The following is a 26098-nucleotide window of genomic DNA, read 5'->3' as shown; positions in this document are numbered from 1 at the left end:
TGTAGATATAGCCGGTTATGCAAATGAGGCGAAAATGTCAAGCAGGCAACAGAGAATGATATTACAGAAAAAGACAGCGCCACGGTATATACGTTTCCAATTTGCATTATACATGCAGGGAGGGTAACAGCAGCACGTTGGTTCACCAGGAACTCACACTTCTTTTGTTCTGATATATATCCATATATATATATATATATATATATATATATATAATATATATATATATATATATATATATATATATATATATATATATATATATATATATCCTGTCTCTTCACCATTTTACTCTGTGCTCTTGAACTGATAGGACGATGTAGTTTTATACCTCGACCAACGGGCTTATGCAACAGACTTCTAAAACACCAAGACGTTTGTTTAGAGGAAGAGCAATTGCCTCCGTAGTCAAATGGCTCAACATTCTGTACGTGAGAGCTCCAGTCCTCAGTTGTAATCAATCTAATGCTTTAGTGAACAGATACACTTTCGAAGTGTGAAACCCACACAGCAAACAGCAACGTCTTCCGTGTAGAATCCACCTCGTGTCGGACCTCTTTTGATGAGTGATCTGTATTCTATTGTGATTCACATTCACACCGGATACTCAGTCATCATTCTACATTTACATGGACCTTTCAGTCACTAGTGAGTGCATACAATTTAGTCAGTTTTCAGTTCCCGCCTTCATCCGTCTTTCCAGACGATCGGGAGATGGGACTCCTGTATCCGTCTTTCCAGACGATTGGGAGATGGGACTCCTGTATCCGTTTTCCAGATGTTTGGGAGACGGGACTCCTGTATCCGTCTTTCCAGATGTTTGGGAGATGAGACTCCTGTATCCGTCTTTCCAGATGTTTGGGAGATGGGACTCCTGTATCCGTCTTTCCAGATGTTTGGGAGACGGGACTCCTGTATCCGTCTTTCCAGATGTTTGGGAGACGGGACTCCTGTATCCGTCTTTCCAGATGTTTGGGAGATGGGACTCCTGTATCCGTCTTTCCAGATGTTTGGGAGATGGGACTCCTGTATCCGTCTTTCCAGATGTTTGGGAGACGGGACTCCTGTATCCGTCTTTCCAGATGTTTGGGAGATGGGACTCCTGTATCCGTCTTTCCAGATGTTTGGGAGATGTGACTCCTGTACGCCAGGTAAGGGGTTTGGGAGATGGGACTCCTGTACGCCAGGTAAGGGGTTTGGGAGATGGGACTCCTGTACGCCAGGTAAGGCTTTTGGGAGATGGGACTCCTGTATCCACCTGGTCAGCTGTTTGGGAGACGGGTCTCCTGTACCCGCCTGGTCAGCTGTTTGGGAGACAGGTCTCCTGTATCCACCTGGTCAGCTGTTTGGGAGACGGGTCTCCTGTACCCGCCTGGTCAGCTGTTTGGGAGATGGGACTCCTGTACCCGCCTGGTCAGCTGTTTGGGAGACGGGTCTCCTGTATCCGCCTGGTCAGCTGTTTGGGAGACGGGTCTCCTGTATCCGCCTGGTCAGCTGTTTGGGAGACGGGTCTCCTGTACCCGCCTGGTCAGCTGTTTGGGAGACGGGTCTCCTGTACCCGCCTGGTCAGCTGTTTGGGAGATGGGTCTCCTGTACCCGCCTGGTCAGCTGTTTGGGAGATGGGTCTCCTGTACCCGCCTGGTCAGCTGTTTGGGAGACGGGTCTCCTGTACCCGCCTGGTCAGCTGTTTGGGAGACGGGTCTCCTGTACCCGCCTGGTCAGCTGTTTGGGAGACGGGTCTCCTGTACCCGCCTGGTCAGCTGTTTGGGAGATGGGTCTCCTGTATCCAATTGGTCATTCTTCTGGGAGACTGTTTCCTGATCGCCCAGCTATGATGCTGTTTGGGAGACAGAACACTCCTGTGGAGATGGAACATTAAGTTCCTGTTACGGGTCTCTAAGTTTCCAAACACTGATTTTTGAGCACATGTTGCAACACCATCCACAAATCCCCAGCTGCTTGGGAGACCGGTCTCCAGCATAACCTATTTCAGCTGTTTGGGAGACCTCCGACCAAACCAGACAGCTGAAAATAAAATGGCCCCTCACACACAGGAAATTATTTCGTCTTTCTGAGTCTTCTGGGAGATGTCTCCTGTACCCGCCTGGTCAGCTGTTTGGGAGATCACCTCTCCTAGAGCAGGCTGAACAGCTGGTTTGGGAAGATGGGTTTATGCACCCGCCTGGATCACCTGTTTTAGAGACAGGCTGAACCCGGTCTATCAGGGAAGGCAGGGTTTATGCTGTGCTGAGATCACCTCGTTTTAGAGCAGGCTGAACATGGTCTATCAGGGAAGGCAGGGTTTATGCAGCGCTGAGATCACCTGTTTTAGAGCAGGCTGAACGTGGTCTATCAGGGAAGGCAGGGTTTATGCACACGCTGAGATCACCTCGTTTTAGAGCAGGCTGAACAGGTCTATCAGGGAAGGCAGGGTTTATGCAGTGCTGAGATCACCTCGAAATTAGAGCAGGCTGAACGTGGTCTTCCAAGGCAGGGTTTTTGAGCAGTGTTGAGATCACCTCGTTTTAGAGCAGGCTGAACATGGTCTATCAGGGAAGGCAGGGTTTATGCAGCGCTGAGATCACCTCGTTTTAGAGCAGGCTGAACATGGTCTATCAGGGAAGGCAGGGTTTATGCAGCGCTGAGATCACCTCGTTTTAGAGCAGGCTGAACGTGGTCTTCAGGGAAGGCAGGGTTTATGCAGCGCTGAGATCACCTCGTTTTAGAGCAGGCTGAACGTGGTCTATCAGGGAAGGCAGGGTTTATGCAGCGCTGAGATCACCTCGTTTTAGAGCAGGCTGAACGTGGTCTATCAGGGAAGGCAGGGTTTATGCAGCGCTGAGATCACCTCGTTTTAGAGCAGGCTGAACGTGGTCTATCAGGGAAGGCAGGGTTTATGCAGCGCTGAGATCACCTCGTTTTAGAGCAGGCTGAACGTGGTCTATCAGGGAAGGCAGGGTTTATGCAGCGCTGAGATCACCTCGTTTTAGCGCAGGCTGAACGTGGTCTATCAGGGAAGGCAGGGTTTATGCAGCGCTGAGATCACCTCGTTTTAGAGCAGGCTGAACGTGGTCTATCAGGGAAGGCAGGGTTTATCAGCGCTGAGATCACCTCGTTTTAGAGTAGGCTGAACGTGGTCTATCAGGGAAGGCAGGGTTTATGCAGCGCTGAGATCACCTCATTTTAGAGCAGGCTGAACGTGGTCTATCAGGGAAGGCAGGGTTTATCAGCGCTGAGATCACCTCGTTTTAGAGCAGGCTGAACGTGGTCTATCAGGGAAGGCAGGGTTTATGCAGCGCTGAGATCACCTCGTTTTAGAGCAGGCTGAACGTGGTCTATCAGGGAAGGCAGGGTTTATGCAGCGCTGAGATCACCTCGTTTTAGAGCAGGCTGAACGTGGTCTATCAGGGAAGGCAGGGTTTATTCCTGCGCTGAGATCACCTCATGCATTTAGAGCAGGCTCAGAGGAGTCTCAGGAGCCAGGGCCCAGCCTGAGAGCACCCGTGCAGAGCAGGCTGAACAGAAATCTATCAGGGCCTCAGGGCCCCAGCCTCAGAGCCTCAGAGCCCCAGAGCCCCAGAGCCTCAGAGCCTCAGAGCCCCAGAGCCTCAGAGCCCCAGAGCCTCAGAGCCCCAGAGCCTCAGAGCCAGAGTCCTCAGAGCCAGAGCCCCAGAGCCCCAGAGCCTCAGAGTCTCAGATGCCCCAGAGCCCCAGAGCCCAGAGCCTCAGAGCCTCAGAGCCTCAGAGCCCCAGAGCCCCAGAGCCTCAGAGCCTCAGAGCCTCAGAGCCCCAGAGCCCCAGAGCCTCAGAGCCCCAGAGCCTCAGAGCCTCAGAGCCTCAGAGCCCCAGAGCCTCAGAGCCTCAGAGCCCCAGAGCCCCAGAGCCTCAGAGCCTCAGAGCCCCAGAGCCCCAGAGCCTCAGAGCCTCAGAGCCCCAGAGCCCCAGAGCCTCAGAGCCTCAGAGCCCCAGAGCCTCAGAGCCTCAGAGCCGAGCGGGGAGCTGGAAGGCACATCTTGTCTATCCTGTCCAGTTTTCTTGTCTGTAGATGGAGTATCACTTACGTGCCTAAGATAACCCCCATGAAAACACGCAAACAGGCACGGACACACACACACACACTGATCTAATCACAGACATGGGTTTTATTTTCAACCTTCAGTAGCGCATGCGGTGTGAAATTCAAGTGTGTCTTTAAAGCCTTAAAATCATTGATTCTGAGAGAGACGACATTCCTGCTTCTACTAGGGAGCCATTTGTGACACAGCCTCTGTACATTGTAAAGTAAATGATTCACTCCATTCAATTAAGCCCCTAAAGCTCCAGCAGCTTCATCCTCTGCTAGGTAGCTTCTTCCTGGTCCTGTGGAGCGTAACAGACTCATTGTTCCCCCCCAGGTCTCAGAGGGACAGGATCACAGCTGCTACACATGCTCTGCTTTTTATTCTGCCCTGCCTGGATTACAATGGTAGAGGGGTGAGAGGGCGCACACACACACACACACACACACACACACACACACACACACACACACACACACACACACACACACACACACACTGGTGACGGGGTGAGGGGAGTGCCTTGGCGTTTTATAGGCGCGTGGCATTTTATTCAGCGTTGACACACATTAGGAGAGGGGTGAGGTGGGTGCCTTGGCACGTAGCACGAGCTCCTCCACCCCCACCCCCCTACCTCACCCCACACACTCCTCTAACTCTCCTCAGGCATGCCAATACCCTTCCGCAGGACCGTGACTCATACTAATTAGCTGTAGAGCTTGTTGGTGTGTCTCCTGCCTTCTGTCTCCCTGGCCTGTCTGGCACAATGTGTCCAGATTCTCTACTCTCTGTTCCACAGCCTGCAAACTAATGCCCCTTGTTCTCCTCCTCTCCGAAACATAGTTATGGTAATAAGGATTCTGGGTATTATCACTGTTTTCTCTCAGGCATCTTCATTAGCCCCAGATGACACAAGTTGCCAGGAAAAGATACCGAGAGAGACGCATTTAGTAAATGTGTTTTTAAACACGCGGATAATAGCTGTTATTTGACAGCCAGATAATTCCTACGATCAGATGTTGGATTGTTGTCAAGTGGCAGGCGATCATCTGGTTTACTTCTGATCGATTAGTGATGGATCACGGAGACCTGCAGGGATTATAAACCATCAATTATACTCTCAGCGCCCTGACAACCACTTTACATACTAACTACCCTGCTTCCTGAAAATCCACATGTCATGCTTACTGCAATCTCCTCTCTGGTGTCTATACAGCTGGCCCCTGTCATGCTTACTGCAATCTCCTCTCTGGTGTCTATACAGCTGGCCCCTGTCATGCTTACTGAAATCTCCTCTCTGGTGTCTATACAGCTGGCCACTGTCATGCTTACTGCAATCTCCTCTCTGGTGTCTATACAGCTGGCCCCTGTCATGCTTACTGCAATCTCCTCTCTGGTGTCTATACAGCTGGCCCCTGTCATGCTTACTGCAATCTCCTCTCTGGTGTCTATACAGCTGGCCCCTGTCATGCTTACTGCAATCTCCTCTCTGGTGTCTATACAGCTGGCCCCTGTCATGCTTACTGCAATCTCCTCTCTGGTGTCTATACAGCTGGCCCCTGTCATGCTTACTGCAATCTCCTCTCTGGTGTCTATACAGCTGGCCCCTGTCATGCTTACTGCAATCTCTGGTGTCTATACAGCTGGCCCCTGTCATGCTTACTGCAATCTCTGGTGTCTATACAGCTGGCCCCTGTCATGCTTACTGCAATCTCTGGTGTCTATACAGCTGGCCCCTGTCATGCTTACTGCAATCTCCTCTCTGGTGTCTATACAGCTGGCCCCTGTCATGCTTACTGCAATCTCCTCTCTGGTGTCTATACAGCTGGCCCCTGTCATGCTTACTGCAATCTCTGGTGTCTATACAGCTGGCCCCTGTCATGCTTACTGCAATCTCCTCTCTGGTGTCTATACAGCTGGCCCCTGTCATGCTTACTGCAATCTCCTCTCTGGTGTCTATACAGCTGGCCCCTGTCATGCTTACTGCAATCTCCTCTCTGGTGTCTATACAGCTGGCCCCTGTCATGCTTACTGCAATCTCCTCTCTGGTGTCTATACAGCTGGCCCCTGTCATGCTTACTGCAATCTCCTCTCTGGTGTCTATACAGCTGGCCCCTGTCATGCTTACTGCAATCTCCTCTCTGGTGTCTATACAGCTGGCCCCTGTCATGCTTACTGCAATCTCCTCTCTGGTGTCTATACAGCTAGCCCCTGTCATGCTTACTGCAATCTCCTCTCTGGTGTCTATACAGCTGGCCCCTGTCATGCTTACTGCAATCTCCTCTCTGGTGTCTATACAGCTGGCCCCTGTCATGCTTACTGCAATCTCCTCTCTGGTGTCTATACAGCTGGCCCCTGTCATGCTTACTGCAATCTCCTCTCTGGTGTCTATACAGCTGGCCCCTGTCATGCTTACTGCAATCTCCTCTCTGGTGTCTTTACAGCTGGCCCCTGTCATGCTTACTGCAATCCCCTCTCTGGTGTCTATACAGCTGGCCCCTGTCATGCTTACTGCAATCTCCTCTCTGGTGTCTATACAGCTGGCCCCTGTCATGCTTACTGCAATCTCCTCTCTGGTGTCTATATAGCTGGTCCCTGTCATACTTACTGCAATCTCCTGTCTGGTGTCTATACAGCTGGCCCCTGTCATGCTTACTGCAATCTCCTCTCTGGTGTCTATACAGCTGGTCCCTGTCATACTTACTGCAATCTCCTCTCTGGTGTCTATACAGCTGGCCCCTGTCATGCTTACTGCAATCTCCTCTCTGGTGTCTATACAGCTGGCCCCTGTCATGCTTACTGCAATCTCCTCTCTGGTGTCTATACAGCTGGCCCCTGTCATGCTTACTGCAATCTCCTCTCTGGTGTCTATACAGCTGGCCCCTGTCATGCTTACTGCAATCTCCTCTCTGGTGTCTATACAGCTGGCCCCTGTCATGCTTACTGCAATCTCCTCTCTGGTGTCTATACAGCTGGCCCCTGTCATGCTTACTGCAATCTCTGGTGTCTATACAGCTGGCCCCTGTCATGCTTACTGCAATCTCCTCTCTGGTGTCTATACAGCTGGCCCCTGTCATGCTTACTGCAATCTCCTCTCTGGTGTCTATACAGCTGGCCCCTGTCATGCTTACTGCAATCTCCTCTCTGGTGTCTATACAGCTGGCCCCTGTCATGCTTACTGCAATCTCCTCTCTGGTGTTCATATAGGGGCCCCCGGACTCTACAGGGGACACTAGAGGGTTGTACTGTGAGTGAGAGGGCCTTGTTCAGTGTGCTCCGACAAAACCTGGGTCCCAATATGATGTGTCCATGCTAGCATACCCCTTCGAATGCCCCAATACATTGATGCTGAAGTTCTGCGCTAGTGTAGACAGAGGACTAGATACACAAAGCAAAGGGTTATGTGTGTTTCAGATTGACTCGCTTCAAATCAGGAAGTGCCTGTCCTTCTTCCTGTCTCATACTGTAACTAGCCTGGTGAGTCGTGGTGGTGAGGTCTTCAACCTGGATACATTGGAAAGTCAGTATTAACCTGTATTAAAAGGTCAAATCCAACAGTACAGTATTCTAGTTCCTAGTATTGACCTAAAGGTCAAATCCTACAGTACAGTATTCTAGTTCCTAGTATTAACCTGTATTAAAAGGTCAAATCCTACAGTACAGTATTCTAGTTCCTAGTATTAACCTGTATTAAAAGGTCAAATCCTACAGTACAGTATTCTAGTTCCTAGTATTAACCTGTATTAAAAGGTCAAATCCTACAGTACATTATTCTAGTTCCTAGTATTAACCTGTATTAAAAGGTCAAATCCTACAGTACATTATTCTAGTTCCTAGTATTAACCTGTATTAAAGGTCAAATCCAACAGTACAGTATTCTAGTTCCCAGTATTAACCTAAAGGTCAAATCCTACAGTACAGTATTCTAGTTCCCAGTATTAACCTGTATTAAAAGGTCAAATCCTACAGTACAGTATTCTAGTTCCTAGTATTAACCTAAAGGTCAAATCCTACAGTACAGTATTCTAGTTCCTGGTATTAACCTGTATTAAAAGGTCAAATCCAACAGTACAGTATTCTAGTTCCTAGTATTAACCTAAAGGTCAAATCCTACAGTACAGTATTCTAGTTCCTGGTATTAACCTGTATTAAAGGTAAAATCCAACAGTACAGTATTCTAGTTCCTAGTATTAACCTGTATTAAAAGGTCAAATCCTACAGTACAGTATTCTAGTTCCTGGTATTAACCTGTATTAAAGGTCAAATCCAACAGTACAGTATTCTAGTTCCTAGTATTAACCTAAAGGTCAAATCCTACAGTACAGTATTCTAGTTCCCAGTATTAACCTGTATTTAAAGGTCAAAGCCGACGGTACAGTATTCTAGTTCCTAGTATTAACCTAAAGGTCAAATCCTACAGTACAGTATTCTAGTTCCTGTATTAACCTGTATTAAAAGGTCAAATCCAACAGTACAGTATTCTAGTTCCCAGTATTAACCTAAAGGTCAAATCCTACAGTACAGTATTCTAGTTCCCAGTATTAACCTAAAGGTCAAATCCTACAGTACAGTATTCTAGTTCCTAGTATTAACCTAAAGGTCAAATCCTACAGTACAGTATTCTAGTTCCTGGTATTAACCTAAAGGTCAAATCCTACAGTACAGTATTCTAGTTCCTGGTATTAACCTAAAGGTCAAATCCTACAGTACAGTATTCTAGTTCCTGGTATTAACCTAAAGGTCAAATCCTACAGTACAGTATTCTAGTTCCTGGTATTAACCTAAAGGTCAAATCCTACAGTACAGTATTCTAGTTCCTGGTATTAACCTAAAGGTCAAATCCTACAGTACAGTATTCTAGTTCCTAGTATTAACCTAAAGGTCAAATCCTACAGTACAGTATTCTAGTTCCCAGTATTAACCTAAAGGTCAAATCCAACAGTACAGTATTCTAGTTCCTGTATTAACCTGTAAAAAGGTCAAATCCTACAGTACATAGTACCTGGTATTAACATGTTCAAATCCATCAGCTACTCTGATTCTACCTGCAGTATTAACTGGGAATCCCCAGTACAGTCTACCTGCAGGGTTACTGGGAATCCCCACAGTACAGTCTACCTGCAGGGTTACTGGTCAAATCCCCACTCAGTCTACCTGCAGGGTTAACTGGGTCAATCCCCACTCTACATAGTAGGGTTAAACATGGGAATCCCATCACTCTCTGACCCTGCAGGGTTACTGGGAATCCCCACTCTCTACCTGCAGGGTTACTGGGAATCCCCACTCTCTACCTGCAGGGTTACTGGGAATCCCCACTCTCTACCTGCAGGGTTACTGGGAATCCCCACTCTCTACCTGCAGGGTTACTGGGAATCCCCACTCTCTACCTGCAGGGTTACTGGGAATCCCCACTCTCTACCTGCAGGGTTACTGGGAATCCCCACTCTCTACCTGTAGGGTTACTGGGAATCCCCACTCTCTACCTGCAGGGTTACTGGGAATCCCCACTCTCTACCTGCAGGGTTACTGGGAATCCCCACTCTCTACCTGCAGGGTTACTGGGAATCCCCACTCTCTACCTGCAGGGTTACTGGGAATCCCCACTCTCTACCTGCAGGGTTACTGGGAATCCCCACTCTCTACCTGCAGGGTTACTGGGAATCCCCACTCTCTACCTGCAGGGTTACTGGGAATCCCCACTCTCTACCTGCAGGGTTACTGGGAATCCCCACTCTCTACCTGCAGGGTTACTGGGAATCCCCACTCTTTACCTGCTGGGTTACTGGGAATCCCCACTCTCTACCTGCAGGGTTACTGGGAATCCCCACTCTCTACCTGTAGGGTTACTGGGAATCCCCACTCTCTACCTGCAGGGTTACTGGGAATCCCCACTCTCTACCTGCAGGGTTACTGGGAATCCCCACTCTCTACCTGCAGGGTTACTGGGAATCCCCACTCTCTACCTGCAGGGTTACTGGGAATCCCCACTCTCTACCTGCAGGGTTACTGGGAATCCCCACTCTCTACCTGCAGGGTTACTGGGAATCCCCACTCTCTACCTGCAGGGTTACTGGGAATCCCCACTCTCTACCTGCAGGGTTACTGGGAATCCCCACTCTCTACCTGCAGGGTTACTGGGAATCCCCACTCTCTAACTGCAGGTTTACTGGGAATCCCCACTCTCTACCTGCAGGGTTACTGGGAATCCCCACTCTCTACCTGCAGGGTTACTGGGAATCCCCACTCTCCACTAAGGACTGGAGCCCGTCGTAATGTCCCACCATCCAGCTATTGAACCTCCAAGGGTTTCAGGGAGAAAGGAGGGAGGCCAAGGCCACTGGGGTATATAGTCAGTCAACACACAGACACACTCTTCCATCCACTGCAGTGTTTCAAGGCCACTGGGGTATATAGTCAGTCAACACACAGCCCTACTCTTCCATCCACTGCAGTGTTTCATGGCTACTGTGTGGGTGTAACAGTATAACTTTAAGCCGTCCCCTCGCCCATACCCGGGAGGGAACCAGAAACCCTCCGCACACAGCGTAGCCTAGTGGTTAAGAGCGTTGGACTAGTAACCGGAAGGTTGTGAGTTCAAACCCCGAGCTGACAAGGTACAAATCTGTCGTTCTGCCCCTGAACAGGCAGTTAACCCACTGTTCCCAGGCCGTCATTGAAAATAAGAATGGGTTCTTAACTGACTTGCCTGGTTAAATAAAGGTAAAATAAATAAATAAAAATTTAAAAAACACATCAACATCAGTCACCCACGAAGCATCGTTACCCATCGCTCCACAAAAGCCGCGGGGAACCACTACTTCAAGGTCTCAGAGCGAGTGACATCACCGATTGAAACGCTATTAGCGCGCACCACCGCTAACTAGCTTTCACAGTTACATGGGCGAAGAACAGGGCCGTTTCACATCCGTTACATGGGCGAAGGAAAGGGCCGTTTCACATCTGTTACATGGGCGAAGGACAGGGCTGTTTCACATCCGTTACATGGGCGAAGGACAGGGACATTTCACATCCATTACATGGGCGAAGGACAGGGCCATTTCACATCCGTTACATGGGCGAAGGACAGAGACATTTCACATCCATTACATGCCATTTCACATCCATTACATGGGCGAAGGACAGGGCCATTTCACATCCGTTACAAGGAAAGGGCCATTTGAAATGAGCACATCAATAGAAAAGAGAAGGTCTAGGTGAGCCTCTAACGTCTCCCAGTGACTCAACCAACGTGGTCCTATACTTGTACAGTAACTGTACACACAGAGCCTCTTCAGAAAGGATTCACACCCCGTGACGTTTCCCTACATTTAGTTTCAGTTACAGCCTGAATTTAAAACGGATTACATTTAGATTTCGCGTCACTTGTCTACAAACAATTCCCCGTAACGTCAAAGTGGAATTATGTTTACAAAATAATAATTACGATGTAAAAACTGAAATGTCTTGAGTAAATGAAGTATTCCACCCCTTTGTTAATTAAGGCCTGAATAAGTTCAGGAGTCAACATGTGCAAGTCAGATAATATGTTGCACGGACTCACTCTGTGTGCACTGATGTTGTACAACACCATATTTTAATGACGACCCCGTATCTGTGCTCCACACATACTACTATCTGTAATGTACCTCAGCTCTGTGCTCCACACATACTACACACATACTACACATACTACTATCTGTAAGGTCCCTCAGTCGAGAGCGAATTTCAAGCACAGACTCAACGACAAAGACGAGAGAGGTTTTCCAATGCCTCGCAAAGAATGGCTCCTATTGGTAGATGAGTAAAAAATAAAACATAGAATATCCCTTTGAGCCTGGTGAAGTTATTAACTACACTTTGGATGGTGTATCAGTACACCCAGTCACTACAAAGATACAGGCGTCCTACCTAACTTAGTTGACGGAGAGGAAGGAAACCGCTCAGGGATTTCACCATGAGGCCAATGGTGACTTTAAAACAGTTACAGAGTTCAATGGTTGTGATAGGAGAAAACTGAGGATGGATCAACAACATTGAAGTTACTCCACAACACCGACCTAAATCACAGAGGGAAAAGAAGCCTTTACAGAATAAAACATATTCCAAAACACGCTTCCTGTTTGCAATAAGACAATAAAGTAATAATGCAAAATATTTGTCAGAGAAATGGACTTTGTCTCCTGAATACAAATGGAGGTGGCTGCATCATATTATGGGTATGCTTGTCATCGGCAGGGATTAGGGAGTTTTTTAAGATAAAAATAAATGGATTAGGACCTATCATAAGGACAACAAGAGAATGTTCTTCTGTTCTTCTGAAAGAGACTACCTTTTTTCATGTTTCTTTAGACGCGTCTAAAATAATGGATTTATTGTGGTGCTGCAGACTGTATTACATGGATTTATTGTGGTGGTGTAGACTATATTACATGGCTTTATTGTGGTGCTGCAGACTGTATTACATGGATTTATTGTGGTGGTGTAGACTATATTACATGGATTTATTGTGGTGCTGCAGGCTGTATTACATGGATTTATTGTGGTGCTGTAGGCTGTATTACATGGATTTATTGTGGTGCTGCAGGCTGTATTACATGGATTTATTGTGGTGCTAGGCTATTACATGGATTTATTGTGGTGGTGTAGACTGTATTACATGGATTTATTGTGATGGTGTAGACTATATTACATGGATTTATTGTGGTGGTGCAGACTATATTACATGGATTTATTGTGGTGGTGTAGACTATATTACATGGATTTATTGTGATGGTGTAGACTATATTACATGGATTTATTGTGGTGGTGTAGACTATATTACATGGATTTATTGTGGTGGTGTAGACTATATTACATGGATTTATTGTGGTGGTGTAGACTATATTACATGGATTTATTGTGATGGTGTAGACTATATTACATGGATTTATTGTGGTGCTGCAGACTGTATTACATGGATTTATTGTGGTGGTGTAGACTATATTACATGGATTTATTGTGGTGCTGCAGACTATATTACATGGATTTATTGTGGTGGTGCAGACTATATTACATGGATTTATTGTGGTGCTGCAGACTGTATTACATGGATTTATTGTGGTGGTGTAGACTGTATTACATGGATTTATTGTGGTGGTGTAGACTATATTACATGGATTTATTGTGGTGGTGTAGACTATATTACATGGATTTATTGTGGTGGTGTAGACTATATTACATGGATTTATTGTGGTGCTGCAGACTGTATTACATGGATTTATTGTGGTGGTGTAGACTATATTACATGGATTTATTGTGGTGGTGCAGACTATATTACATGGATTTATTCCGACTTTTTGAATTTTAGATGTTCCGAAGGACTGCATCAGCTTGAAGGCTATGTGTGGAAGCCAGGAGATGCTAAATATGGTTTACTCACCAGTTGAGCACAAAGCTGTTGTGAAATTTCATGTGATGGATCAATAAAGTTATTTAATATTGACTCACCGGTTGAGCAGAAAGTTGTTTCCATCTGATTGAACAATAAAGTTCTGTTTCCCTGTTAGGGAACAATAAAGTTCTGTTTCCCTGTGAGGGAACAATAAAGTTCTGTTACAAATGACTTACCGGTTGAGCAGGAAGCCATTGTCGCTGCAGGTGAGAGCCTCCAGGAGAACCTTCTTCTCTGAGATGGCTGTTGTGGAGTGGAACTTCATCCAGATGAACTCCCACACGTCCTCATCCATCAGAGACACGCCTGTACAGTACACTATGTCACGCACGTTGGGAGGGATCCTGCAGGGAAGGGTACACACACCACACGCATACACACAAACACGCACAAGCACACAAAAACCAATTACATTACCAATTTCATTCTCCTTTAAACTACTACAATAACATTAGTATTCAGTATTTCCTGCTGTTTCTGTCAGTCGGGCTTCTTTTCAGCTCTTCCTCACTTTATCATTTCTAACCTCAAAGGATTTTTACCCTGATTAAACAAAGGTAAACAAATCAATACCAAGCGGACCAGAATCCTCAGAGAAGTCAAAGAGATTGACTATCTAACAGTGTTGTGTAAACAGAGTGTAAACAGAGTGTATATTAGCTAGGAACAGAGCCCTTACAGAGTGTAAACAGAGTGTATATTAGCTAGGAACAGAGCCCTTAAACAGAGTGTAAACAGAGTGTATATTAGCTAGGAACAGAGCCCTTAAACAGAGTGTAAACAGAGTGTATATTAGCTAGGAACAGAGCCCTTAAACAGAGTGTAAACAGAGTGTATATTAGCTAGGAACAGAGCCCTTAAACAGAGTAAACAGAGTGTAAACAGAACAGAGCCCTGTATAAACAGAGTGTATATTAGCTAGGAACAGAGCCCTTAAACAGAGTGTAAACAGAGTGTAAACAGAGTGTATATTAGCTAGGAACAGAGCCCTTAAACAGAGTGTAAACAGAGTGTATATTAGCTAGGAACAGAGCCCTTAAACAGAGTGTAAACAGAGTGTAAACAGAGTGTATATTAGCTAGGAACAGAGCCCTTAAACAGAGTGTAAACAGAGTGTATATTAGCTAGGAACAGAGCCCTTAAACAGAGTGTAAACAGAGTGTAAACAGAGTGTATATTAGCTAGGAACAGAGCCCTTAAACAGAGTGTAAACAGAGTGTAAACAGAGTGAATATTAGCTAGGAACAGAGCCCTTAAACAGAGTGTAAACAGAGTGTATATTAGCTAGGAACAGAGCCCTTAAACAGAGTGTAAACAGAGTGTAAACAGAGTGTATATTAGCTAGGAACAGAGCCCTTAAACAGAGTGTAAACATAGTGTATATTAGCTAGGAACAGAGCCCTTAAACAGAGTGTAAACAGAGTGTAAACAGAGTGTATATTAGCTAGGAACAGAGCCCTTAAACAGAGTGTAAACAGAGTAAACAGAGTGTATATTAGCTAGGAACAGAGCCCTTAAACAGAGTGTAAACAGAGTGTATATTAGCTAGGAACAGAGCCCTTAAACAGAGTGTAAACAGAGTGTAAACAGAGTGTATATTAGCTAGGAACAGAGCCCTTAAACAGAGTGTAAACAGAGTGTATATTAGCTAGGAACAGAGCCCTTAAACAGAGTGTAAACATAGTGTAAACAGAGTGTATATTAGCTAGGAACAGAGCCCTTAAACAGAGTGTAAACATAGTGTAAACAGAGTGTATATTAGCTAGGAACAGAGCCCTTAAACAGAGTGTAAACAGAGTGTATATTAGCTAGGAACAGAGCCCTTAAACAGAGTGTAAACAGAGTGTAAACAGAGTGTATATTAGCTAGGAACAGAGCCCTTAAACAGAGTGTAAACAGAGTGTAAACAGAGTGTATATTAGCTAGGAACAGAGCCCTTAAACAGAGTGTAAACATAGTGTATATTAGCTAGGAACAGAGCCCTTAAACAGAGTGTAAACAGAGTGTAAACAGAGTGTATATTAGCTAGGAACAGAGCCCTTAAACAGAGTGTAAACAGAGTGTAAACAGAGTGTATATTAGCTAGGAACAGAGCCCTTAAACAGAGTGTAAACAGAGTGTAAACAGAGTGTATATTAGCTAGGAACAGAGCCCTTAAACAGAGTGTAAACAGAGTGTAAACAGAGTGTATATTAGCTAGGAACAGAGCCCTTAAACAGAGTGTAAACATAGTGTATATTAGCTAGGAACAGAGCCCTTAAACAGAGTGTAAACAGAGTGTAAACAGAGTGTATATTAGCTTGGAACAGAGCCCTTAAACAGAGTGTAAACAGAGTGTATATTAGCTAGAACAGAGCCCTTAAACAGAGTGTAAACAGAGTGTATATTAGCTAGAACAGAGCCCTTAAACAGAGTGTAAACAGAGTGTAAACAGAGTGTATATTAGCTAGGAACAGAGCCCTTAAACAGAGTGTAAACAGAGTGTAAACAGAGTGTATATTAGCTAGGAACAGAGCCCTTAAACAGAGTGTAAACAGAGTGTAAACAGAGTGTATATTAGCTAGGAACAGAGCCCTTAAACAGAGTGTAAACAGAGTGTAAACAGAGTGTATATTAGCTAGAACAGAGCCCTTAAACAGAGTGTAAACAGAGTGTAAACAGAGTGTATATTAGCTAGGCCAGAGCCCTTAAACAGAGTGTAAACAGAGTGTATATTAGCTAGGAACAGAGCCCTTAAACAGAGTGTAAACAGAGTGTAAACAGAGTGTATATTAGCTAGGAACAGAGCCCTTAAACAGAGTGTAAACAGAGTGTATATTAGCTAGGAACAGAGCCCTTAAACAGAGTGTAAACAGAGTGTAAACAGAGTGTATATTAGCTAGGAACAGAGCCCTTAAACAGAGTGTAAACAGAGTGTAAACAGAGTGTAATTAGCTAGGAACAGAGCCCTTAAACAGAGTGTAAACAGAGTGTATATTAGCTAAACAGAGCCCTTAAACAGAGTGTAAACAGAGTGTAAACAGAGTGTAAACAGAGTGTATATTAGCTTGGAACAGAGCCCTTAAACAGAGTGTAAACAGAGTGTATATTAGCTAGGAACAGAGCCCTTGCAGAGTGTAAACAGAGTGTATATTAGCTAGGAACAGAGCCCTTAAACAGAGTGTAAACAGAGTGTATATTAGCTAGGAACAGAGCCCTTGCAGAGTGTAAACATAGTGTATATTTGCTTGGAACAGAGCCCTTAAACAGAGTGTAAACAGAGTGTAAACAGAGTGAATATTAGCTAGGAACAGAGCCCTTAAACAGAGTGTAAACAGAGTGTATATTTGCTTGGAACAGAGCCCTTAAACAGAGTGTAAACAGAGTGAATATTAGCTAGGAACAGAGCCCTTAAACAGAGTGTAAACAGAGTGTATATTAGCTAGAACAGAGCCCTTGCAGCGTGTAAACAGAGTGTATATTAGCTAGGAACAGAGCCCTTAAACAGAGTGTAAACAGAGTGTATATTAGCTAGGAACAGAGCCCTTAAACAGAGTGTAAACAGAGTGTAAACAGAGTGTATATTAGCTAGGAACAGAGCCCTTAAACAGAGTGTAAACAGAGTCAGAGTGAATATTAGCTGGGAACAGAGCCCTTAAACAGAGAAACAGAGTGTAAACAGAGTGTATATTAGCTAGGAACAGAGCCCTTAAACAGAGTGTAAACAGAGTGTAAACAGAGTGAATATTAGCTGGGAACAGAGCCCTTAAACAGAGTGTAAACAGAGTGTAAACAGAGTGTAAAAGAGTGTATATTAGCTAGGTCAGAGCCCTTAAACAGAGAGTAAACAGAGTGTATATTAGCTAGAACAGAGCCCTTAAACAGAGTGTAAACAGAGTCATATTAGCTAGGAACAGAGCCCTCCCCAGAGTGTCAAACAGAGTGTATATTAGCTAGGAACAGAGCCCTTAAACAGAGTGTAAACAGAGTGTATATTAGCTGGGAACAGAGCCCTTAAACAGAGTGTAAACAGATGTATATTAGCTGGGAACAGAGCCCTTAAACAGAGTGTAAACAGAGTGATATTAGCTGGGAACAGAGCCCTTAAACAGAGTGTAAACAGAGTGTATATTAGCTAGGAACAGAGCCCTTGCAGAGTCCAAACAGAGTGAATATTAGCTAGGAACAGAGCCCTTAAACAGAGTGTAAACAGAGTGTAAACAGAGTGTATATTTTCTTGGAACAGAGACCTTGTTTGTGGAGTTCACATCTCAGCGAGGCACAAAATGTTGTAGACATTATACTACTATACTTATATATTAAACTAGAGAAATGGGTTACGTTTTGCAACAATGGCAGAACATGCTCCATCTCTACAGTGCCTGCGAAAATTGATATACCCTTGAACTTTGCGACCTTTTGCCACATTTCAGGCTTCAAACATAAAGATATAAAACTGTATTTTTTTGTGAAGAATCAACAACAAGTGGGACACAATCATGAAGTGGAACGACATTTATTGGATATTTCAAACTTTTTAACAAATCAAAAACTGAAAAGTTGGGCGTGCAAAATTATTCAGCCCCTTTACTTTCAGTGCAGCAAACTCTTCCAGAAGTTCAGTGAGGATCTCTGAATGATCCAATGTTGACCTAAATGACTAATGATGATAAATACAATCCACCTGTGTGTAATCAAGTCTCCGTATAAATGCACCTGCACTGTGATAGTCTCAGAGGTCCGTTAAAAGCGCAGAGGGCATCATGAAGAACAAGGAACACACCAGGCAGGTCCCAGATACTGTTGTGAAGAAGTTTAAAGCCGGATTTGGAACAAAAAGATTTCTGCTCCCTGTGATGTTGTAGTGCGTCCACAGGTTATGCTCCCTGTGATGTTGTAGTGTCCACAGGTTACACTCCCTGTGATGTTGTAGCGTCCACAGGTTACGCTCCCTGTGATTTGTTTTCCACAGGTCCGCTCCCTGTGATGTTGTAGTTGCGTCCACAGGTCCATGATGTTGTACGGCATCCACAGGTCCCGCTCCCTATGATGTTGTAGTCTCAGCTCCACAGGTCCATGATGTTGTAGTTGACAGGTCCATGATGTTGTGTGACGTCCACAGGTCCCGCAACCTGTGATGTTGTAGTTGCCCACAGGTCCGCTCCTGTGATGTTGTAGTTGCGTCCACAGGTTACGCTCCCTGTGATGTTGTAGTTGCGTCCACAGGTCCATGATGTTGACTGCGTGGTCCTGTCAATGATGTTGTAGTTGCGTCCACAGGTTACGCTCCCTGTGATGTTGTAGTTGCGTCCACAGGTTACGCTCCCTGTGATGTTATAGTTGCGTCCACAGGTCCATGATGCTGTGATGTTGCAGTTGCCCACAGGTTACGCTCCCTGTGATGTTGTAGTTGCGTCCACAGGTCTGCTCCCTGTGATGTTATAGTTGCGTCCACAGGTTACGCTCCCTGTGATTTTATAGTTGCGTCCACAGGTTACGCTCCCTGTGATGTTGTAGTTGCGTCCACAGGTCCCGCTCCTGTGATGTTGTAGTTGCGTCCACAGGTCCGCTCCCTGTGATGTTGTAGTTGCGTCCACAGGTCCCGCTCCCTGTGATGTTGTAGTTGCGTCCACAGGTCCGCTCCCTGTGATGTTGTAGCTGCGTCCACAGGTTCCGCTCCTGTGATGTTGTAATTGCGTCCACAGGTCCGCTCCCTGTGATGTTGTAGTTGCGTCCACAGGTCCATGATGTTGTAGTTGCGTCCACAGGTCCGCTCCCTGTGATGTTGTAGTTGCATCCACAGGTCTGCTCCCTGTGATGTTGTAGTTGTGTCCACAGGTCCGCTCCCTGTGATGTTGTAGTTGCGTCCACAGGTCATGATGTTGTAGTTGCGTCCACAGGTCCGCTCCCTGTGATGTTGTAGTTGCGTCCACAGGTCCCGCTCCCTGTGATGTTGTAGTTGCGTCCACAGGTCCGCTCCCTGTGATGTTGTAGCTGCGTCCACAGGTCCATGATGTTGTAGTTGCGTCCACAGGTCCGCTCCCTGTGATGTTGTAGTTGCGTCCACAGGTCTGCATGATGTTGTGAGCTGCGTCCCACAGGTCCGCTCCCTGTGATGTTGTAGTTGCGTCCACAGGTTACGCTCCCTGTGATGTTATAAGTTGCGTCCACAGGTCCATCCCTGTGATGTTGTAGTTGCGTCCACAGGTCGCTCCCTGTGATGTTGTAGTTGCGTCCACAGGTACATGATGTTGTAGTTGCGTCCACAGGTCCGCTCCCTGTGATGTTGTAGTTGCGTCCACAGGTCCGCTCCCTGTGATGTTGTAGTTGCGCCCACAGGTCCCGCTCCCTGTGATGTTGTAGTTGCGTCCACAGGTCCGCTCCCTGTGATGTTGTAGTTGCGTCCACAGGTACATGATGTTGTAGCTAAGTTGCGCCCACAGGTCCGCTCCCTGTGATGTTGTAGTTGCGTCCACAGGTCCGCTCCCTGTGATGTTGTAGGCGTCCACAGGTCCGCTCCCTGTGATGTTGTAGTTGCGTCCACAGGTCCGCTCCCTGTGATGTTGTAGCTGCGTCCACAGGTCCATGATGTTGTAGTTGCGTCCACAGGTCCGCTCCCTGTGATGTTGTAGTTGCGTCCACAGGTCCATCCCTGTGATGTTGTAGATGCGTCCACAGGTCCGCTCCCTGTGATGTTGTAGTTGCGTCCACAGGTTACGTCCCTGTGATGTTGTAGTTGCGTCCACAGGTCCATGATGTTGTAGCTGCGTCCACAGGTCCGCTCCTGTGATGTTATAGTTGCGTCCACAGGTCTGCTCCTGTGATGTTGTAGTGAAAACCCAAAGTCATACTGAGCAGACATGTCCTGCACCACCGATAACTTAACGGTCCTTAAGTATCTTGTCCATCCTGAAATCCGAGCCTAAAATGGGGTTCCTATTATAATGACTGGACTGGGGATTGAACCGGGAAAAGTCTAGCTGTTTCTCAGGCTGTAGTAAAAAAAAACCTGAAAATCCATAATGATGTGTCATGGGATGCTGGGCTTTTCATGCACTATATTTCTACAATAGATTGAGAGCATGACATTTTGGGCTCTCGAGAGGAATCAAGGCTTTGGAGAAAGTTTACTATAGCAAGACCTTACTGAGCAAAACACTTCTGCTGACTGGGTCCATGGCACACAGGGGGTTTGGGAGAGCCTCGGGAATCTACACTCTAGCATAGTTTCCCAACGCAATCTAAGGTAGAAATGCAGCTTGTGGAAAAGCCCCCTCCAAAAATCCTGAATTACCTAGTGTGTGGTCAAAGTGTGATAGAGACAGAGACATAATGACTAAAGACACAATTACTGCTCTCTCTCTCCATGCAGTCTCTCACAACGATGACGGAAATAATTAACTTTCTAGGCCACGATGTTCCCTAATATTCACATTCAGTCTTTCATTCCGACTCTACAAATGATGGATGATGTAGTGATGGTAAAACAGAGACGGAGAGAGCAGACCGCCAGATCAAGAGCTCTACTGGCAGCTCTCCCTGGTACAAGAGATACTGTAGGTTAAATCACTGCAGGTTACACTTTAGGAAACCAAGTGTCAGTGTTTTTACAGTGAAAGGTGACTCTCTCTCTATCTTTCTCACTCTCTCTCTCTGTATCTCTCTATATATATGCATCTCTCTCTCTCTCTCTCTATATATGCTCTCTATCTCTCTCTCTCTCTCTCTCTCTCTCTCTCTCTCTCATCTCTCTCTCTATTCTCTCTCTCTCTCTCTCTCTCTCTCTCTCTCTCTCTCTCTCTCTCTCTCTCTCTCTCTCTCTCTCTCTCTCTCTCTCTTCTCTCTCTCTCTCTCTCTCTCCTCTCTCTCTCTCCTCTTTATAGATGGAGATAGTGTGAGGAGGATACAGGAAGATGTGGACCACACCAGGTATGAGCGTTCCACATTAACGCTGCTGAGCTCAGCCGTCACACATTACTACCTTGATCATAAAGCCATGTGGCGAGGGCAGTGGGGTTTTATGAAGAGCTTATGCTTTAAGATGGGGAGTTTTTGACTTGGGCTGCATCCCAAATGGCACCCTATTCCCCTATGGGCCCTGGTCAAAAGTAGTGCACTATAAAGGGAATAGGGTGCCAGCCCTGGTCTAAAGTAGTGCACTATAAAGGGAATAGGGTGCCAGCCCTGGTCTAAAGTAGTGCACTATAAAGGGAATAGGGTGCCAGCCCTGGTCTAAAGTAGTGCACTATAAAGGGAATAGGGTGCCATTTGGGAGCATGGAGTTTTTTAAGTACACTATCAGAGGCTACGGGGCCTATAGACAGATACAACTAGTCTCTTTCCAACCTTTCACCGCTGTGTCTTGGGCTCCCGAGGGGCGCAGCGGTCTAAGGCATCTCAGTGCTGAGAGGCGTCATTACAGACCCTGGTTGGATTCCAGGCTGTACCACAACCGCCCGTGATTGGGAGTCCCATAGGACAGCGCACAGTTGGTCCAGCGTCGTCCGGGTTTGGGTTTGACCGGGGTAAGACGTCATTGTAAAATAAGAATTTGTTCTTAACGGACTTAAATTTAAAAAATAAATAATGTTAGAAGTCAACACAGGCCAATTCTCACATTGGCAGATTTTCAGCCTAGTCAGCTCAGGGATTCAAACCAGCAACCTTCGGTTACTGGCTCAACGCTCTTAAGCACTAAGCTATCTGCCGTCCATGGTCCATCTCACCAAAGAACAGAAGATATTGTGTTTTCAACTCACTCACATGCGTACAGTGTACATATACAGTGTGTAGTGCAGTACTGCTGACATCAATGGACAGACTCAGATACAGTATCTTCACTACGTCCTATCTTAGTTTATTCTGTATTATTCTGAAGGAAAACGCAGAGAACCAATCAGATCCTGGATCATTAGACAGTGTTCCTGAAGGAATACAGAGAACCAATCAGACCCAGAACCAAGGAATCAGAGAACCAATCCCTGGATCATTAGACAGTGTTCCTGAAGGAATACGCAGAGAACCAATCAGACCCAGGATCATTAGACAGTCTTCCTGAAGGAATACGCAGAGAACCAATCAGATCCTGGATCATTAGACAGTGTTCCTGAAGGAATACGCAGAGAACCAATCAGATCCTGGATCATTAGACAGTGTTCCTGAAGGAATACGCAGAGAACCAATCAGATCCTGGATCATTAGACAGTGTTCCTGAAGGAATACGCAGAGAACCAATCAGACCTTGTAGGGTGTAATGAGGGATGTTTGTATCATAGCGGAGATGAAGAGAGTGTTGTTATCAACACGTCTGTGTAGAGGTGGGGGGCCATTGTTGTGGATGTTGTTGTTTGTGTTGCCGAGAGCAACAGGTGGAGGGATTAGACAAGGGATAGATTCTGTTTCAATGGACACTTGGCGTTTGAAACATCGATATTGGCAAGGTTGTATTGATCAGAACACAAATCTATGTCAGGCCCACTGGGATTCAACAATGGGACATTCTTCTCTGTAAAAAGGAGCTATAAAACGGAGTGTGACTATAAGCTTCTTTCAGATGAAGAGAGGAGAGCTGCTTGATGATATATGAAGAGGAGAGAGGAGAGCTGCTTGGTGATATCTGAAGAGGAGAGGAGAGCTGTTTGGTGATATCTGAAGAGGAGAGAGGAGAGCTGCTTGGTGATATCTGAAGAGGAGAGAGGAGAGCTGCTTGATGATATCTGAAGAGGAGAGAGGAGAGCTGCTTGGTGATATCTGAAGAGGAGAGGAGAGCTGCTTGGTGATATCTGAACAGGAGAGAGGAGAGCTGCTTGGTGATATCTGAAGAGGAGAGAGGAGAGCTGCTTGGTGATATCTGAAGAGGAGAGGAGAGCTGCTTGGTGATATCTGAAGAGGTGAGGAGAGCTGCTTGGTGATATGTGAAGAGGAGAGAGAGAGCTGCTTGGTAATATCTGAAGAGGAGAGGAGAGCTGCTTGGTGATATCTGAAGAGGAGAGAGGAGAGCTGCTTGATGATATCTGAAGAGGAGAGAGGAGAGCTGCTTGATGATATCTGAAGAGGAGAGAGGAGAGCTGCTTGGTGATATGTGAAGAGGAGAGAGGAGAGCTGCTTGGTGATATCTGAAGAGGAGAGGAGAGCTGCTTGGTGATATGTGAAGAGGAGAGAGGAGAGCTGCTTGGTGATATCTGAAGAGGAGAGAGGAGAGCTGCTTGGTGATATCTGAAGAGGAGAGGAGAGCTGCTTGGTGATATCTGAAGAGGAGAGAGGAGAGCTGCTTGGTGATATCTGAAGAGGAGAGAGGAGAGCTGCTTGGTGATATCTGAAGAGGAGAGAGGAGAGCTGCTTGGTGATATCTGAAGAGGAGAGAGGAGAGCTGCTTGGTGATATCTAAAGAGGAAAGAGGAGAGCTGCTTGGTGATATCTGAAGAGGAGAGAGGAGAGCTGCTTGGTGATATCTGAAGAGGAGAGAGGAGAGCTGCTTGGTGATATCTGAAGAGGAGAGAGGAGAGCTGCTTGGTGATATCTGAAGAGGAGAGAGGAGAGCTGCTTGGTGATATCTGAAGAGGAGAGAGGAGAGCTGCTTGGTGATATCTGAAGAGGAGAGAGGAGAGCTGCTTGGTGATATCTGAAGAGGAGAGGAGAGCTGCTTGGTGATATCTGAAGAGGAGAGGAGAGCTGCTTGGTGATATCTGAAGAGGTGAGGAGAGCTGCTTGGTGATATGTGAAGAGGAGAGAGGAGAGCTGCTTGGTGATATCTGAAGAGGAGAGGAGAGCTGCTTGGTGATATCTGAAGAGGAGAGAGGAGAGCTGCTTGGTGATATCTGAAGAGGAGAGGAGAGCTGCATGGTGATATCTGAAGAGGAGAGAGGAGAGCTGCTTGATGATATCTGAAGAGGAGAGAGGAGAGCTGCTTGATGATATCTGAAGAGGAGAGAGGAGAGCTGCTTGGTGATATCTGAAGAGGAGAGGAGAGCTGCTTGGTGATATCTGAAGAGGTGAGGAGAGCTGCTTGGTGATATGTGAAGAGGAGAGAGGAGAGCTGCTTGGTGATATCTGAAGAGGAGAGCTGCTTGGTGATATCTGAAGAGGAGAGAGGAGAGCTGCTTGGTGATATCTGAAGAGGAGAGGAGAGCTGCTTGGTGATATCTGAAGAGGAGAGAGGAGAGCTGCTTGATGATATCTGAAGAGGAGAGAGGAGAGCTGCTTGATGATATCTGAAGAGGAGAGAGGAGAGCTGCTTGGTGATATGTGAAGAGGAGAGAGGAGAGCTGCTTGGTGATATCTGAAGAGGAGAGGAGAGCTGCTTGGTGATATGTGAAGAGGAGAGAGGAGAGCTGCTTGGTGATATCTAAAGAGGAAAGAGGAGAGCTGCTTGGTGATATCTGAAGAGGAGAGAGGAGAGCTGCTTGGTGATATATGAAGAGGAGAGAGGAGAGCTGCTTGGTGATATCTGAAGAGGAGAGAGGAGAGCTGCTTGGTGATATCTGAAGAGGAGAGAGGAGAGCTGCTTGGTGATATCTGAAGAGGAGAGAGGAGAGCTGCTTGATGATATATGAAGAGAAGAGAGGAGAGCTGCTTGGTGATATCTGAAGAGGAGAGGAGAGCTGCTTGGTGATATCTGAACAGGAGAGAGGAGAGCTGCTTGGTGATATCTGAAGAGGAGAGAGGAGAGCTGCTTGGTGATATCTGAAGAGGAGAGGAGAGCTGCTTGGTGATATCTGAAGAGGTGAGGAGAGCTGCTTGGTGATATGTGAAGAGGAGAGAGGAGAGCTGCTTGGTGATATCTGAAGAGGAGAGGAGAGCTGCTTGGTGATATCTGAAGAGGAGAGAGGAGAGCTGCTTGGTGATATCTGAAGAGGAAAGAGGAGAGCTGCTTGGTGATATCTGAAGAGGAAAGAGGAGAGCTGCTTGGTGATATCTGAAGAGGAAAGAGGAGAGCTGCTTGGTAAGGATCTTTCAGACCAGCGTCTTCCAAGTGAATCTGTCCTCCTATTATGTACAGTATGTGTGAGTCCAACACGTGGTCCACTGTGGGCCCAACACAACGCCCGCTCTCTGTCTCTACGGACCAATCTGAAAGAGGACCCTACTCCCTATACAGTGGTGAACTGATTTAAGTAAGGATCTCGCCTTTTTTTCAAATTTTTGCCTAAAATGACTTCCCCAAATCTAACTGCCTGTAGCTCAGGACCTGAAACATTGATATGCATGTCTTGGTACAATTTGAAAGGAAACACTTTGAAGTTTGTGGAAATGTGAAATTAATATAGAAGAATATAACACATTAGATCTGGTAAAATATTAAAGAAAAAAAGTGTTTTAAAGTACCATAATCTTTGAAATGCACGAGAAATGCCATAATGTATTATTCCAGCCCAGGTGCAGTGTATGTGCAAAGTTTTAGACTGATCCAATGAACCATTGTATTTCTGCTCAAAATGTTGTATCAAGACTGCACAAATGGGCCTAATTGGTTTATTAATACATTTTCATAATTGTTCCATAATTGTGCACTCTCCTCAAACAATAGCATGACATTCTTTCACTGTAATAGCTACTGTAAATTGGACAGTGCAGTTAGATTTACAAGAATTTAAGCTTTCTGCCCATATCAGATATGTCTATGTACTGGGAT

General features: G+C 46.0%; 1 protein-coding gene across 1 annotated transcript in view; it reads right to left on the bottom strand.

The window, feature by feature from the left end:
- LOC127925366 (thyrotropin-releasing hormone-degrading ectoenzyme-like) overlaps nucleotides 1-26098 on the bottom strand; it is a 78168-nt gene that overhangs the window by 18879 nt on the left and 33191 nt on the right. The window contains exon 7 of the mRNA XM_052510257.1: nucleotides 13665-13832. Coding sequence (XP_052366217.1) covers nucleotides 13665-13832 — 168 coding nt within the window. The remainder of the gene's footprint in view (nucleotides 1-13664; nucleotides 13833-26098) is intronic.

This window comes from Oncorhynchus keta, unplaced genomic scaffold (assembly GCF_023373465.1).
Source record: "Oncorhynchus keta strain PuntledgeMale-10-30-2019 unplaced genomic scaffold, Oket_V2 Un_contig_5502_pilon_pilon, whole genome shotgun sequence".
NCBI classification, from domain to species: Eukaryota; Metazoa; Chordata; class Actinopteri; order Salmoniformes; family Salmonidae; genus Oncorhynchus; species Oncorhynchus keta.
This window is presented reverse-complemented; position numbering and strand designations above follow the sequence as displayed.